This window comes from Vanessa tameamea, chromosome 2 (assembly GCF_037043105.1).
Source record: "Vanessa tameamea isolate UH-Manoa-2023 chromosome 2, ilVanTame1 primary haplotype, whole genome shotgun sequence".
NCBI lineage: Eukaryota > Metazoa > Arthropoda > Insecta > Lepidoptera > Nymphalidae > Vanessa > Vanessa tameamea.
The window spans coordinates 11,644,621-11,660,906 of record NC_087310.1 but is presented as its reverse complement, the minus strand read 5'-3'; the positions used below and the strand labels follow the sequence as shown (position 1 = coordinate 11,660,906).

The 16,286-nt window shown below is 32.4% G+C and overlaps 3 protein-coding genes across 3 annotated transcripts in view; 1 reads left to right on the top strand and 2 right to left on the bottom strand.

Moving 5' to 3' along the window:
- LOC113393757 (ADP-ribosylation factor 6) overlaps nt 1–7,097 on the top strand; it is a 37,362-nt gene extending 30,265 nt beyond the window's left edge. Inside the window, exons 4-7 of the mRNA XM_026630800.2 lie at nt 398–553; nt 1,665–1,811; nt 2,135–2,318; nt 3,386–7,097. Of these exons, the coding sequence (XP_026486585.1) occupies nt 398–553; nt 1,665–1,811; nt 2,135–2,277 (446 nt within the window). The 3' untranslated portion in view covers nt 2,278–2,318; nt 3,386–7,097. The remainder of the gene's footprint in view (nt 1–397; nt 554–1,664; nt 1,812–2,134; nt 2,319–3,385) is intronic.
- A 940-nt stretch (nt 7,098–8,037) lies between these two features.
- LOC113393773 (uncharacterized) lies at nt 8,038–12,275 on the bottom strand. The gene is made up of 6 exons (XM_026630818.2): nt 11,933–12,275; nt 10,973–11,095; nt 10,034–10,166; nt 9,485–9,571; nt 8,524–8,656; nt 8,038–8,233 (listed from the first exon to the last, which is right to left on the bottom strand). Exons 1-6 carry the CDS (start codon nt 12,185–12,187, stop codon nt 8,065–8,067), a joined length of 900 nt encoding a protein of 299 aa, XP_026486603.2. The 5' UTR covers nt 12,188–12,275; the 3' UTR covers nt 8,038–8,064.
- A 1,655-nt stretch (nt 12,276–13,930) lies between these two features.
- The window catches only part of LOC113393765 (uncharacterized), a 32,863-nt gene continuing 30,507 nt past the window's right edge, over nt 13,931–16,286 (bottom strand). Inside the window, exon 13 of the mRNA XM_026630810.2 lies at nt 13,931–14,066. Within this exon, the coding sequence (XP_026486595.2) occupies nt 14,004–14,066 (63 nt within the window). The 3' untranslated portion in view covers nt 13,931–14,003. The remainder of the gene's footprint in view (nt 14,067–16,286) is intronic.

Here is a 16,286-nt window from a genome sequence, read left to right as displayed (position 1 = left end):
TATACAAAGCAATTCTATTTATATTCTTGTTATAAAACAAAATAGACACTTTAGTGAATATATCTCGCAACTCTTCGACCTTGAAAACAAAATATGATATCGACTTTAAACTAATTTTGTTCGAATGCGCAATAAGTTCTAAGATTTATTTAAATTATAATTTAATAATTCTTAGATATAATTATATTAATAATATAAATAAGCTTAAATGCGGAACAGCACTAACTTTAGAAGATTCGTTTGTCATAAATTCCTCCACAAGTGAGAGAATGTCGTAAAACCTGCATATGTATGAAATTCTAGATCTGTTTGGTGACAAAAGTTCCAAACCTTCTGGAAAGGGATATAATGAAAAAAGTAACTTTACCGAGTAAATTTCCTTAATGATACGTTTCAGCTATTTTATATAAATTAAAATTAGGTCAGTCTGTCACAACGATACCTACGGTCGGTTTCAACGTGGAAACTGTTACGTATAAGAATGTCAAATTTAACGTGTGGGACGTCGGGGGGCAGGACAAAATACGGCCGCTCTGGAGGCATTATTACACAGGTAACATTACAATAATACACTACTAATCTATAGTATTATATTTTTTACAAGTGTAATTTACAAGGAAATTTCGTGTCTGATAAGAAAAAAAAATATATATATTTTGTATGAAATTTCTTATAATACGTTATTGTCAAATTTATTATTAATATATAGTATTATTTAAATAGAAGGTGGTATTATCAATTTTTAAAATATGTAGTTCCGGAATGAAAACTAGCTCAATAGTAATAAAATCAATTTTTTTTTTTGATTTTATTATTCTTGTTGTTGTTCAGTTTAAGACCCGTAATAAACGGGTAGGAACTGCGTATTATGTTTTGTCGACCGAACGATATCAGCTCGATAGAAAATATACGATCGTTATAACTTGGTACATATGAATTATGTTTAAGTTAATTGACCACAAATAAGACAAGTTATGCATAATATGTAAGACTTTTATACTAAAGTATATGGAAACAAAAACGTACAAAAACGCGTTTTACGAGTACGTAATAATATATTTTTTGTAGTTGTTTTGACTGCTGCTGTATTAACATTGCACTCGTTAATTTAACACCTTACTCGTTTAAATTGTAACTAAACTTACGTTACTATAAACATTTTGTTAACCAACCATTGTTTAAAATTATATATAAAATTCTTGTTCGTATGTTTTTTGGGATTGATAGACTTCGACACCGTCTTCGATTCCATCTATAGTCATGAATAGCTTTGAAAGAAAATACAGTTTGACTTTTTTGTTAAAGCTTACCGTGTAAGGTATTATACTATTTAAGAATGCGAAAGATTGTTTTTTTAAATTTAGCTAAAAATGTTGACGTTAATTTGAAGCAAAGCAGTTTCTAGGTTTGAGTGTGTAAACTGCGGTGTTTCTGGCTTCATTTCGGATCGTAGTCAATAGCAAAGTTCCTGCTGATAACGTCACAATAAAATGGAACGTTAAAATTTAAGAATATTATGATTTAATATACTTAATTTTTTTTCTTAGTTGACTATTGGGAAAGCCGATAAGAAATTATTAATACATATTTAAAAAAATATATATATTAATTTTATTTGAATAATAATGTTTATTATTATACAATCTGTTTTGTTTCGTTTCCAGGCACTCAGGGTCTGATATTCGTAGTCGACTGCGCGGACCGAGATCGCATTGACGAGGCGCGGCAGGAATTGCACCGGATCATAAACGACCGAGAGATGCGTGACGCCATTATTCTCATATTTGCCAATAAGCAAGACTTGCCTGATGGTATGTTTAAACTACATGTACTTATACATTTTTTTTTTACTTTAAGACAGATTTATTCCTTGAATATACATATCTATACTATAAGTGCACTTAATCCCTTAAGTGGAAACATAATATGATGCTCACTTTTTTTAAAAGGTATTATAGGTAGGCATAAGTACAAATCGGCCACCCATTCGTCCAGAGACACTGCCAGTAAGAAATATTAACCATTGTTTACAATGTCAGTGCGCTAGCGATCTTGGATTATACACCTTGTATCAAATGATTTTCATTATATTAATTTGTTTTTTAATGTTATTTAAACTTTGTACCGTTTCCAGCAATGAAGCCGCACGAAATCCAAGAGAAGCTCGGTTTGACTAGAATTCGTGACCGTAACTGGTACGTGCAGCCGTCGTGTGCGACATCCGGTGACGGTCTGTACGAGGGGCTCACGTGGCTCACCACCAACCACAAGTTATGAGCTGCGGAGTAGGCGGCCGCTAGCCGCCTCCAGCACGCACGGTGAGACTCTTATACAAACCGTATTTTCGTACTACCAAAAATGTAATTATATTAAATTTATTTTGATAGCAAACAGATGGTAGATGGTAGATGATAATTTTATAGTGTACGGTATACTAAGTCATAGTATACGGTACCAAGGTCATATTAGTTGGCATATGTGGATCTTAACCGATGATAATGGGATCTAATTTGGGCAAGAACCACTCAGTTTGTAAGTGGTTAATTTGTTTTTACAATTCATTTCGTGGTTGGCTATAGAGAATAACATCGAGAGGAAACCTGCATGTGTTAATTTCTGTCACACGTATATCCAACAACCAGCAATGAAAAAGTGTAGTGTAGTAGTGTGTGAGTATTTTCCGTAGTTTTTCGGACAGGATATATAAAATTAACGACAATTCATTTATAAAAAAGGGTACATACTAATGTTTTTTACCATTTCCGCTGATAGAACTGGTGGAAGCTTTTATCTTTACCTCTGACGGTCGCTTCAATCCTCTATAACTACAGCAGTGCTTGGTAGATGGAGAATACTTTAATGAAGTAATTAATTTAATTTGATGATGTTCATTCCACCCAAAAGTTGGCAATATTTTATGTTCTATTAAATCCAAATTATAATCTAAATTTGTATATGAGAATTGGCATCGTAGCATATATTCAGTATAAAAAAAATATCCAATCTGCTACTGGTGCCGAAAAATACATGAAAATGGTGTAGCCTCTATTTGCATCTCGCTCGCGCTCTCATTATTTACACTCTGCCGACGGGTGCGAGTATCGATAGTGAGTTTTCAATCCTATTCAGTATCATATCAAATAAATATTAAACAATTAAATTTTCATAGAAGAGATTATAACACAGAATGTTTAGGAATATTTAAAAATCGAAACTAGAACTCAATTCTTAGTTTATGGGTCCTCCCCAATAGTTAATATGTATCATTATAATATTCCTGTACTATAAAGCTAGTTCGTCCTCATCGTATATATCAACTTTTTCATTAGTCGAATAATAATCTTTAAATAAAAAGGGAAACTTAACTGTGATTTGTTAATTTCAGGTGAGGATTTCGATGCCATTTATAATAAGTAAGCTGCGTCCGTGCTTGTCGGATCTAGAAATTTCCACGTGAACCAGTGTCGATCGATTGGACTTAACGCGAGTGGTGCACAGACTGTCGAGCAGTGAAACGACTATGGACTATTCAACGTTAGTTAGTCATACAAGTGAACTAATTGTCACACAAATGATAAATCAATTATTCCATTATTTAAATGAAAATTAGAGCTTTGTTGTATCGAAATATTTGATTATTATTTTTTTATGTTATTTTAAAGGAAATGATTACGTAGAGTAAATGATTTTTTTTTTACTAATATTATAATTTAAATGTGTACCTCCAATTTTGTTTGTATGATAGTAAGTTAGTTTCGGAGCTAATACATTATAGTAATCGATTAAGAGTCGGCGATCGAAGGATGTTCTTATACGAGTATTTATAAAGCAATAATGGAAGCACGCCTGCGTTTATATAGAAGAATATTGTACAGTAGCTTATGGAAATTGGTACGCAGTTTATATACAGTAGATGATGACTCGAGATAGACTGAAAGTTTTCGCACTCATAGTTTAAATTTATAACGAAAATTTAAAGTAAATTTAAATTCTTTAAAAAGACAGCGCTGTATAAAGTTAGGATGTTTGAAACATTCATACTTTAAGGTGTAATTCCAATGAATGATTATCTATTTTGTCATTCACAATATAGTTGCTTAATATAATTTAAAAAAAAAACACTTAACACTTTTTGTTATAGGTAAGATAAATATATTAAATGAAAAAGTAAATTTAAATTACTATAACGAATATTATCATTTCGATTTTAGATTGAAGAAAAATTTAATAACTTCTTAAAATCAATTATAAATGTCAGAAGTGTTGCCATTTACGGGCCTTGTAATTTATTTAAATAAATACATAATATATTTTCAACAGTTCTAAATTGTTGGGTATAAGAGTCACAAATGTTAAAAATAAAAATTAAAATCACTAATACAAGGGATATTAGCGAATTGTGCAGTTTTTAGAATACAGTAATTGTTCATATGAATGAGCGATTACGTGAATATTTCAAATTGGAATACACCCTTCATATTTAGATATATATTGCTTTCATAAAATGCTTCAACGAAAAGCCTATTTAAATATTATGTAATTTTTTCATATAATCCTAAAAAGTCATTGAAGTGTCGCAAAATATTATTTTTATTAAATAATATTTATATAATGACATTAATTTTATGATTTTTCATTTTATGATTTTTCATTTTGATCTTTGCTTTGAAGATATGCTAATATGTTAATCCAGGAATTGATCAGTGTCCGCTGGTAGGCTTGTGTTTCAGCTTTAGGTGTTTTTAATTCTAGAATTATTCGGGACCATCTTGGTTTATGGATGTCAATGTTCTGTACAGAAGACTTGTAAAGAGGATTGATTGCTATCAAATAGTTTAACGAATTGACAAGCGAACATGCGATTCATATTAGATACAAAATAATTAGTTATATTATATACAACTTTGAAGTAAATATTAATAATTTAGAAGCTTGTCAATTAATTTTTATTACTATTGTCTATGGTCTGGTGTTACGGCCAACATTTTTGAATCATATGTAAATCACAAGTTTCCATTTGTCAAATAATTTAACAGAAAGCTTAACATGAATACCAACTATATTGCGCAAAAGACATATGTTATATAAAATGAACACATCTGTCCATTGTTTCTATCCTGATAAACAAAAGTAAGGGTTATTGATATTCGTCCCCTTAGGACCAAACCACAGATTAAACATTATTTCGCTTTCGATTGAATTGCCATTTTAAGCGCATTCGTATCAATATTTTTGCTCTGTTACAATATTTGAAAAAAAAAAAAAACTACCTTCAATTAAAATTTTAAAACACCATCTATTTTATTGAATATAAATTTAATTAAAAATATTAATTCGAATGAAATCACCTGTAATTGACGCGACAAGGAAGGAGAGTGAAGTAATATTAGTGGTATGTATTTGTGCCAACTATTTCTTATGAAAACTTTAGTATGTTTTACAATCCTCTTTATATTTCTTGAACGCGTTGTATTCACGCACATAGACAAGTATTTTTCCCACCTAAAAATTGTTCAACTATAAACAATACTTCCAAGACAATGATACTTCTTTTATTTTTAATTTAGTAACAGTTGAATGATCGAAGTATATATGACAGGAGTGAAACCTTTTTGCGTCCAATTACACTTACAAACTTGCAGATAAATTCGATAAGACTACAATATGTGCCCAAAGAAGTTTCACTTCATAATTATTACACAACAATATGTTCTTAATATACTTTAATTACATAAAATATTTCATTTCGTATAGTTACTTTAAATCTTCAATAGATGTTAAAGGTGATATCAGTACGCTTGTGTTAAAATAAATGGTTTCTTCAAATATATATTTCAATATATTGCAGCCCAGAACGTACAAATAACGATTATGGTCAAATTAGTCGTGTATGCATTGTGAAGAAATTATGACAAGATTTGACCTTAGTTAGTCTGGACTGTGTAGTTGTTGACAACTAAATTTCGAGTGCCAACGGTTGTTGCTATCTGTCCACCAAGGTCATCACTGTAGGACTATGGTTGCCAACCGTACATCAAGCTGTTTATAATAATTTGAAAAGTTTCTGTCACCTGTCATGTAAAACTTATTCAAGGTCAACGAATAATATATTCTAATGTTGACAATAATGTGTGCCTCCTTAAAAATAGTATGTGAACCGTACCAGCTACACGCTCATAATTATCGGCTATATAAATTACTTCGTGATACAGGAGAAAGGAAATCGTAGGTTTGTATAATGGTTTTTTGGTCTATGATTTGAAAGAACATCTTGAAGTTTATGAGATTCCCAGAGAAAATGAAAAACATCATGTTTAGTGTTACCTAACCTAAACAGCTCGTTGCGTGTAGCCGTACTCGTACGTACGCACAGGCCCTAGTTAACATATTTTGTTTCATTATATTCGACATTAAGATATTTAATATTAATATTGTTGTATTGGAGAGACCATTAAATAAATTATTATTTTAAGACCTATTATTTTTTACTTTAGTATTTGTTACAGTTTCTTATTTTTGTACTTCGATATTTTATGTTATTCCTTCAAAGAAATTATGTTTAATGTAACTACAGATGATTCATAAAATTCCTTTCTAAGTGTAATAAATATATATTTTTTGTATGAAAACAAAGATAAGTGTCTGGTTGTTTATAATTATAAATTGATCTGGTATAAGTTCATTATTGGTGATTATTTTGTAAGTTTTTTTTTTGTTCTAAAATAATATGCCTTTAATAAGGTTCTTCCATTGAATAGAAGTTATTGTAACCAAGATTTGTAAAATCAAGAAGCTTTTATACCCTAAATCCTATTTCGAAATAGTTTAAGAAAATGTTGTAAGAAATGACTCGGGCGTAAGTTTTAGTTAAATAAAATTCACAACCCTATGAAATTATTTGGATGTATTTAATTTTTAGATATATTAAAGTGCTATATTGTAGCACAACGATGTGAATTGTAGGATTGTTTTCTTTTTTTTAATCGTTTCAATGGTATTGCTTGGTTGTAAATTATCTCGAAAGGTATGCGTCGTTGCGTTACAGTCTGCTGTATAATATTGTAGAAAAGTTATTCAATATAAATTCACACTTATAATGCGAGTTTTTTTTTTAATATTTCGTATTTTGTTCCTTTTATTATAACAGTAGTCAATATGTATAGTAATGGGTAAGTCTTCAATGTTTTTTTTTGTTTTTTAACAAATAGGTGTGACAAATTCCTGTAACTAAGTCGCCAACAAATAAATTGTTAATTCTTTAGATGAAAACGCCCTAAAAAAATTGTTATAACTTAGGGCGGTGTCCAATTTGGAGCATCCGTCGGTATTATAACAGTTCAAAGTGAGGGAAAAGAACTTAGCATTATAGTGCCTATCCTGTAAAAAAGCAATTTGTAAGATTGCACCAGAGAGAGTAGAATCGAGCATTAAACTCTTAAAACTTTGCTGCAGGCAAATGCTCAAACTCAAATCTTAGATTGTTACATCACAGGCAAATGCTGTCGATGAAGGACCGCTTTAAGTGAATCTTTAAAACTTCTCACTCCATTTGAAAATGATAGTTGACTCCATAAGTTCCACCACGCCTGCGGAAAGGAAGGTGTACATTGAGTTAGTATTAGTAATTACTGTCCAGTATTCTATTTCAGAACAAATTTTACTTGCAAAGTTTGCTTTGTTTTACATTTTTAAATTGAATTAAAAAATATATTAATGGAACAATTATAACAAACATTAGTATTGATATGGATATATATTTTATATTTATGTTGAAATTGGTAAAAAACTAATTTCACAAAACCGCACGTAAAAAAATATTTAACGAGCTTGATATTGATAGTATTTAGTAAAACATATCATCTATGATCCAAGTTAGATACATCATAATTTTCCCTAGTTTCTTCTTAAACGTCTGTTTAAGTTTTCTCCACTTGCAGCGAGTTTTAAGTCCTTTGTACATTAGCTTACATCTTATAGGTTTCAACTTTGTAAAGCTAGAAAGTCTTCTATCATTTATAATCTATTGACAAAGAATGATCAGTCAATTCTTATATTGTCGATTGTTCATTCAAATGTTTTTTTTTTTTCTGAACCGTTGTGAGAAGATCCAGCAGTGACGTCATCGCAGCGAGGTGGAAGTATAATTTGTAGTTCTTCATAGAGTGGGATTTCGTCCTCGGGAATGGGATCAACTAAAATAGGAGTGGCACAGTCATCATTTGCAGAAGCATTGCTGTAAAAAATAATAAAATTTGAATTAAATACTTACATATAAACTACCAAAAGGCACGAGGTCAAGATAATACTCAACATGCCAATACCCAGTGTATGGTTTTTCCCATATATCAACTTTTAATAGGATTTGGCAAGGTAACGAATAATTTGTAAATAAAACAAAACATGTTCTATACTGTTTTTACTTAAATCACGCTACGTATGTATGTAATAATAAATGGATTAAATATATAATGTGATTGAGTTCGACATTATATATCAAATTGTAATACCAGTATTGTAACTTACTCCAGTTGATCACCAGCTTTGGCTCCAGCTAGAACGGAGGTATATAGTCTCGCACGCGCTCCGTGGAGTCGCATACCAGCCGGTACATCATCCGCACATGATCTTGTCTCTGGTATTGGATGTAGATTACCTCCTGCGAAAACCAATACACTTCACATGATATAACTATTTCAAAGTTTTATAATTTTGACAACAGTGCCCCACCCGCACTTGACGTCTTAGTTCTCATAGTTACAAGTAATACTAAATATTTGTGTAACTGTGACGGTGTGCTGACTCTGGTGAACTAAGTACTTTCTCGACATTTTTTATTACAAATTAAAGCACAATTTTGTAATATCGTAGATTTAAATGCGTAAACCGACACTTAATTCCATTGCAACGATACACATTAGTTTTTTTTACTATTCGCATTTTTATTTTGCAGCTCCTGATGTTCTCGACCATCATGGCGAGCCGATTTAATTCTTAATTAAACTTTAGCGCCCAGGTCAATCACGCCGACCCCAAAAAATAATGCTACCTGATTACATTAGAATAGTACCTACTTACTTCAATAAAGCAATAAATAAACAAGCAATCGTAGAGAATGATGTATTTGGTGGTAGGGCTTTGTGCAACCCCGTCTGGGTAGGTACCATCCACTCATCAGATATTCTACCGTTAAACAGCAGAACTCATTATTGTTGTGTTCCGGTTTGAAGGGTGAATGAGCCAGTGTAACTACAGACAAGTGATATAACCTCCTAGTTCCCAAGGTTGATGGCGCATTGGCGATCTAAGGATTGGTGACCACTTATAATCAGGTGTGCCATTCCTTTGTCTGCCTATCTATATCATAAAAATAAAAATAAACCACTGTGTCATATTTAGGTATATGAAAAACTTAAAATATTATTACGAGTAGGTACGTTCGTATTACATAAGTAATTGCCTATATAATTATACTAAAATGTTTTACCTTCTTCTAAATTGGTTTTATCTCGAACTTCTCTTGATCGATCGTTTTCATCTGGAGGTAAAACCATGAAGGTTTCTTTTGAGGTTTCTGTAATGAATATTTAATATACTTAAACTTGCTCATAACAGCGGCTTTCCTTGGGTAGAATATTGTTTGTTACTACGTTTTAATGAATTTATTATCTTACACAAATGAATCATGAAGTATTTATTCAATCGATTACTGATTATTTTCCATGGATTTAATTCGATTTAATAAATTACTTTACCGAATCTCTTTATTTATGTTATACAATTTATACAATTGAATTATTTTAAAAACTAATTTGGTAGGTAAAACAGACAATATTCTTCGATAATAAGTTTCTCTAAAAGCTTATTTCTAAGTCATGAGCACCCAGTTATCTATCGAAATTTTCAGTTATTTAACCAAAAAGCTAGTAACTATTTATTGCCTATATTGATTAGGTAGATAATAATTTATCAGATATTAGGTAGATAATATTTTTATCAGATAAGCCTCTTTTATTAATATAGATATATTTCTTACCTATCTTCTTTCCACGCGTTGGGATATCCGCGTAGCCGCGAAACAATGACTCAAGTTCATCCGGTGTCATACGTCGGAGATACGGTACACGCTTTAGGTCGGGGCGGTGAAGTGACCGAAATGAGTTTCTGTGCTGTATAGGTATAAAGCGTATTATATATAATCAAAGACATTGCTTTGTTTCTCTTTTGTTATACATGGTAATATGTCTTTACAGAAGAATATACAAAAATATGATATACATACTATTAATAAAATAAATAACAATAAACTTCTAACCCAAACTTTCCGTTTGTATACGGTACAGAGAACGTTTTTGGGCAATGGTATACTCATATATAATAAGATACCGGGAAATATAATCAATTTACCATTTACAAAATTTAAAAAGTTTATTCAGACTAAATTAATAAATAAATCTTATTATTCATTAAAATAATACTTTTTCGAAAAGAAAGCCTGGATTTAGGCTTGGGTTCCGTCACAGGAAGTGTCCTGTTATAAAACCGAAATGATAAAGCACTCTATTTATTGCTGTTTTTCACAATAGTTAGTGAAAAACAGCGTTGTAAATCTGTTTATTTGAAAAGAGCAACTATGCGAGTTTTTTGCCGTTTCTTCTCGCTGGAGGCTGTTTTCCAAAACGATGGTAATGTTTAAATATTGACGATTCAAAAACGCTTCATTGTAAAGTTTGCTTGAATAAATTGGTTTTATTTGAATTTGAATAAAGGAATTTGAGTTGAGTTACACATATCGCTAAAAAACTGCTGACCAAAAATATTAAAAAAATAAATAAAATCATTTCGGTTTTATAACAATAAAATAAAAAGGTACCTCCTAAAGCCACCGAAATATTTCAGTTATTTATTTTGTAGTCTTTTCCTTCAGATATTACGTCGATTTCAATACAAATTTAGTGATACCATGGTATTATACCTTAACAAGCCCCGGGGGCACTTGCATCCTTTCGCAAGCACAAGACATACTCAAACACTGGACCACGCTGTCATGTTTCACAGAAATAGCTGATAGGCCGGTACGAACCAAATCTTCGTTAATCTAAAGAGTAAATTCAAAGTTTAAAATCTATTGATGTATTTATATTTCAAATATTTACTTATCTTATCGAAAAATAATTACTTATAAAGAACTGACGATTGAATTGAAATTTATTGTATTAATTAGTATCTTTTTCTTAGAAGAAAATATAATACACATCGACTAATTTAATTTATATAAAATAAAGGCTAATGATTTTTCTTTATCGCTCAAAAAGATCCACAGAAAAATAGCAACTAGATTTTATAAAAAGTCATTGTTTCGTTGGGTCTTTCTTTTACTTTTTGATCGACGGGTCCAATGTAACGGTGTGTTTTTGTTCGTTGCCTAAAATCGCTTAGTGAAGCCGATAGATTAAATTCAGATCGCGTCAGTTTCCATTTATTTTCTGTGTTTGACAGGAAAGGCCGATTTCAAAGCACCCCGGCCTCTTTTTAGACCGTTGTTATTAATAGAAGGAAAGAACGATAAGAAAATGGGTTGGAATTAAGATAGATTCTGACTTCTGTGCTTTTAAATACTCGAGCACATTTACAATTAGATACACTTGTATGATGTAACTTAATTGGTGACAAAAATATTTCCCAATAAATAATATTCAGCATTTACCTACACCGTATTTTTCCAAATTAAAATTACAAATTATTTGCTCCTTAATTAGAATTACTGATTTTTAAGAATGTTAAAAAAAAACAAAAACGCTGGCGGAGAACAGTCAGCAAGTCCTCCGAATATTAAATAATCCCATAGACATACCCATTAAACAATCCACATACGAGTAAAAATAATAAAGTTGACATTTTGAAACGACATTTTTGTTTGTCCGACCTGCCTTACCTGTAACTCTTTTCCTTCACAACACGGCACAAGCTGCGGCATTACGGCTGTCTCATCTTTAATCTTTTGTGCGCTATTTAAATCTATCTGCATATTATCTCCACTCGCGACTGGATTCATCACAAATAAGGATGCATTTGACGACCGCTTCTCTTTCACTTCGATGTTATGCGAGGACGCATTTTTTAAGGACGTGTGCACGTTTCCAATATCTTTAACGGTTAGAATAGATGTCTGTTCGTGTAACAATTGCATTGTGGTTGGTTCTATTTATTTTTCTTGGGTTTGAGATATTTTTTGAGTGTTACGTTTTCTTACATGATCACTGAAATTTTAACACTGACAAGACGTTTCCATTTTTGAAATTTTTATTTTTTTAATTAGAATTTCGCACAGTCAAACCGTCAATATTGTAAAAACTCATTGTATCAATCAAATAACATAAAAACAAACATATATTCTTTTGCCTCATAAGTATAAAAAAAAAATCATTAAAATTCGGCAAAACCAGATTACCTAAACGCGTATAAGGTATAAGGGTACAGATACCAAATGAGGCGTACTTTATGTACCCGTCGCCGTATCCACTCTTATTATGTGGTTGAGGGGCGCGTATCGAATGCGGATCACGTAGCGACACTTCAGTCAAAACACCCCTTAGGGTGAAAGTACTTCGGAGCTGGCAATGAATGCCCACTTAGTCTTTTTCTTGGCCGAGACTATGTACATCTTCTTGTAATGTGTTATTGACTGACATGAAATTCGTTTCGCGTAGTGGAAGGTGAAAAGTTAAAGTACACACCAAATTAATTACATAAAAAGGGTCTGTGTATGATTTATTCTGCTCACATTTTTAATAAATTAATTTAATAGAATCACATCTATTTTTTTATATTATTATGTGATTACGCTTCGATTGAATTTGTCTATAATAATAGTTATCATGATAGTTTTTGCCATAGTGTAGCAATGTAACTAAACTATTGTAAAGTTGGTACTTTAGTTAATAACGTGCGTTATGTTGGCTATACGTATTACTAACTTATTAATTTGCTGGTATCTGCCGCGTTGTTGGAATAACAACAAGATATGAAAAATTATAAGTATATTCCATAAGAGACTAGTAAACTGCGCGGGCATATTATAGTGCATGGGTGTGTACGCAAACCTTTTTTCTTTCATATTCTCTTTCCTTACCTATAATATAATCATAATCATCTTTCATAATCCGATGGGACGAAAAATCCGACACGGCCGTCAAGAGTTTAGGGGCAAGGCCAAAAGCTTTACATGTTTTCTGGGATACAGGGATGTAAACTCTGCCATAGTTAATAATATTGACTAATTGAACGAACTGATTAAATGAAGTCGATCAGGTGTTGACAATATTACAAGCATGCAAAGATTATAATAAATGCTAACTATTTAAAACAATAGGAATCACCGTAACCTTATTGGCAAAATCATTGCTAACTTTCGTAATTAAAATTGTCATCTTGTATTGCCATGATAATATTATCTATTTAAGAATATTCGTAATACGGTCTTTTACAAGTATATCATGTGTCACAGTTTACTGCTTTAGGATGTTTTATTTATTGTTTATTAGTATAACTCAACAGCGTTTTATTATGACTATCAATAAATTAAACAAAGTTATGTCTATAAGGTCAAAATGGGATTACACTATTGTATACTTGTAAACACAGCTTAAAAACATTTAATATATTCGTCAACAATAGCATTTGAGTTCTGATTCTGATTTGAATATGAATATTTACACTTGTTTTAAAAAATAATGCGGCGCTCTTTTCGAAATTCCATTAGGATTTATTAATTTTATTTTGTGAGGTAAGTAGATACGAGTTAAAATAAAACAATTGCGTAAAAAAATTATATATACTTTATAATTTTTTTTAACATTAACATGTAAAACAATGAAAAAATCTAGAAAAGATATATAATCATATGTAAAGATAGATATACAATCAATTCGTCATTACAAACATCTCGAGATTTTAAACGTTTTTAATCAACGTAAATGAAACAGAACTATTTAATTGCCTAATTTTTAGCCAGCTATAACTTGACCAGGAACATAGAAGTCCTTTTTTTCGTCGGACATGCTTGATCTCTGAAACAACAATAGTAATATTTTTTATATCTGTACTTATATTATTCATTAGAAAGTAACTGTCTCTATCTGTCTGTATGTCAAGTTTTCACGGCTAAACCACTGAACTGAATTGAAAGCAAGCTAAAATCCCAAGGAAGGACATAGGCTAACTTTTTGTTTCTATCTCCGCAACAACGTAAGAGAAAACTAGTCATCATCATCATCAGCCCGCCTTCGTCCACTGCTGAACATAGGCCTCTCCAAATGCACGCCACTGTAGTCTTTCTTCGGCAACTCGCATCCAGCTCCTGCCAGCTGTCTTGCGCAAATCGTCACTCCACCGTGCCTGAGGACATCCTACACTACGTTTGCCGAGATGCGGTCTCCACTCTAGAACACGTTTTCCCCAACGGTTATCGGTTCTACGACAAATATGGCCGGCCCACTGCCACTTCAGCTTACCAATCCGGTGGGCTATGTCAATGACTTTGGTTCTCTGACGGATCACCTCATTTCTAATGCGATCCCTCAGAGATACTCCGAGCATAGCCCTTTCCATAGCACGCTGAGCGACTTTAACCCGGTGGACCAGCTTTGTCGTGAGTGTCCACGTTTCGGCTCCGTATGTCATGACGGGTAGGACGCACTGGTTGAAGACTTTCGTCTTAAGGCACTGGGATCGACGATGTAAAGATTCGTCGTAACTTCCCGAATCCTGCCCAACCTAGCTGAATTCTTCTATTCAACTCGTCCTCAAAGTTGTTTCTACCTAATCGCAATGTCTGTCCGAGGTAGACATATTTTTGAACAACTTCGAGGACGGTACCGTGTATCGCAATCGGTTCCGGTAGAACATGTTCATTGAACATGACCTTGGTTTTATCCAGTTGGCCGATGCGCATAGAAGAATCAGCCAGCTCATTCAGCATTTGTTGTAGGTCCTGCAGCGTTTCTGCCATGATGACGATGTTGTCTGCGAATTTCAAGTGAGAGATGTACTCGCCATTGATGTTGATGCCACGCCCTTTCCAGTTCCGCGTCTTGAACATGTCCTCCATTGCATTAGTGAACAATTTGGGGGAAATAACGTCCCCTTGTCTCACTCCGCGATACAATGGTATGGGATTTGTTTGCTGATTCTGTACTTGGACGGACATGGTGGCGGCCTTGTAAAGACGTCTCATCACTTGGATGTATCGCCAATCAACTTGACAACGCTGCAGGGACTCCAGAATAGCCCAGATTTCAACCGAGTCAAAGGCCTTCTCATAGTCCACGAATGCAAGACACAGGGGCTGATTATACTCATGGGACTTCTGTATAATCTGCCGCACTGTGTGGATGTGGTCTATGGTGGTCCGAAACCCGGCCTGTTCTAGGGTTGGAATTTGTCGAATCTTCGCGCAAGACGGTTCTGTTAACGGTTCGGTTTGATCACTCTTGAAAACAGCTTATAGACGTGGCTCATTAGGGATATGGGTCGATAGTTCTTCAGCAGGGTCTTGTCTCCCTTTTTGAAGAACAGGACGACCACACTCTTACTCCACGCCTCCGGAGTTCTCCCTTCGAAGAGGACAGAGTTATAAAGCTTCTGGAGCTCCCTCAGTACGGGTTTACCTCCCAATTAATTCCCATTTTTAATTAGAGACCTAGCAAATTTTTCATTGATTTCAAACAAACTAATATAAAGTTCGATTTTTAAAATTTGACTTGTAGTGATTTATATTTTAAATAAAGACACAATACAAGACAATTGTCATAACAAACACATTTGTCAACTAATTACTCTTAGATAATGGAATACCCCAATAATTTTGTTTCCTAATTGCTACACGTCTAAAACTTTTGTTGAATAAACTTTCCTTCAACTTCGACGAGAGCTACAACAACAGCAAACTTTCCAAACACATTCAGAAATTTGCTAATGAATTTAATCAAATTCTACAAATGGATTTGGATAAAATCAATTTGATTCTATACGTCAAAATATTTAAATGTTAACAATTCCTTTGAGTTTAAACATTTGATAACAATATTTAATTTCGAACTTTAATGTTAATTTATGTTTTATTAACGATCAAAAATTAATTAATTACTTATTAATAAATAAGTTATTGCTTCTACGTGAGTTATAAAAATGCCTATGTCCATTACGTTATTAGTTTAGTTATTCTTTTATTTGGCTTTATGTTACTTATGAGCCTTTCCCTTCATACCATATAATTTCTAATAACCTTG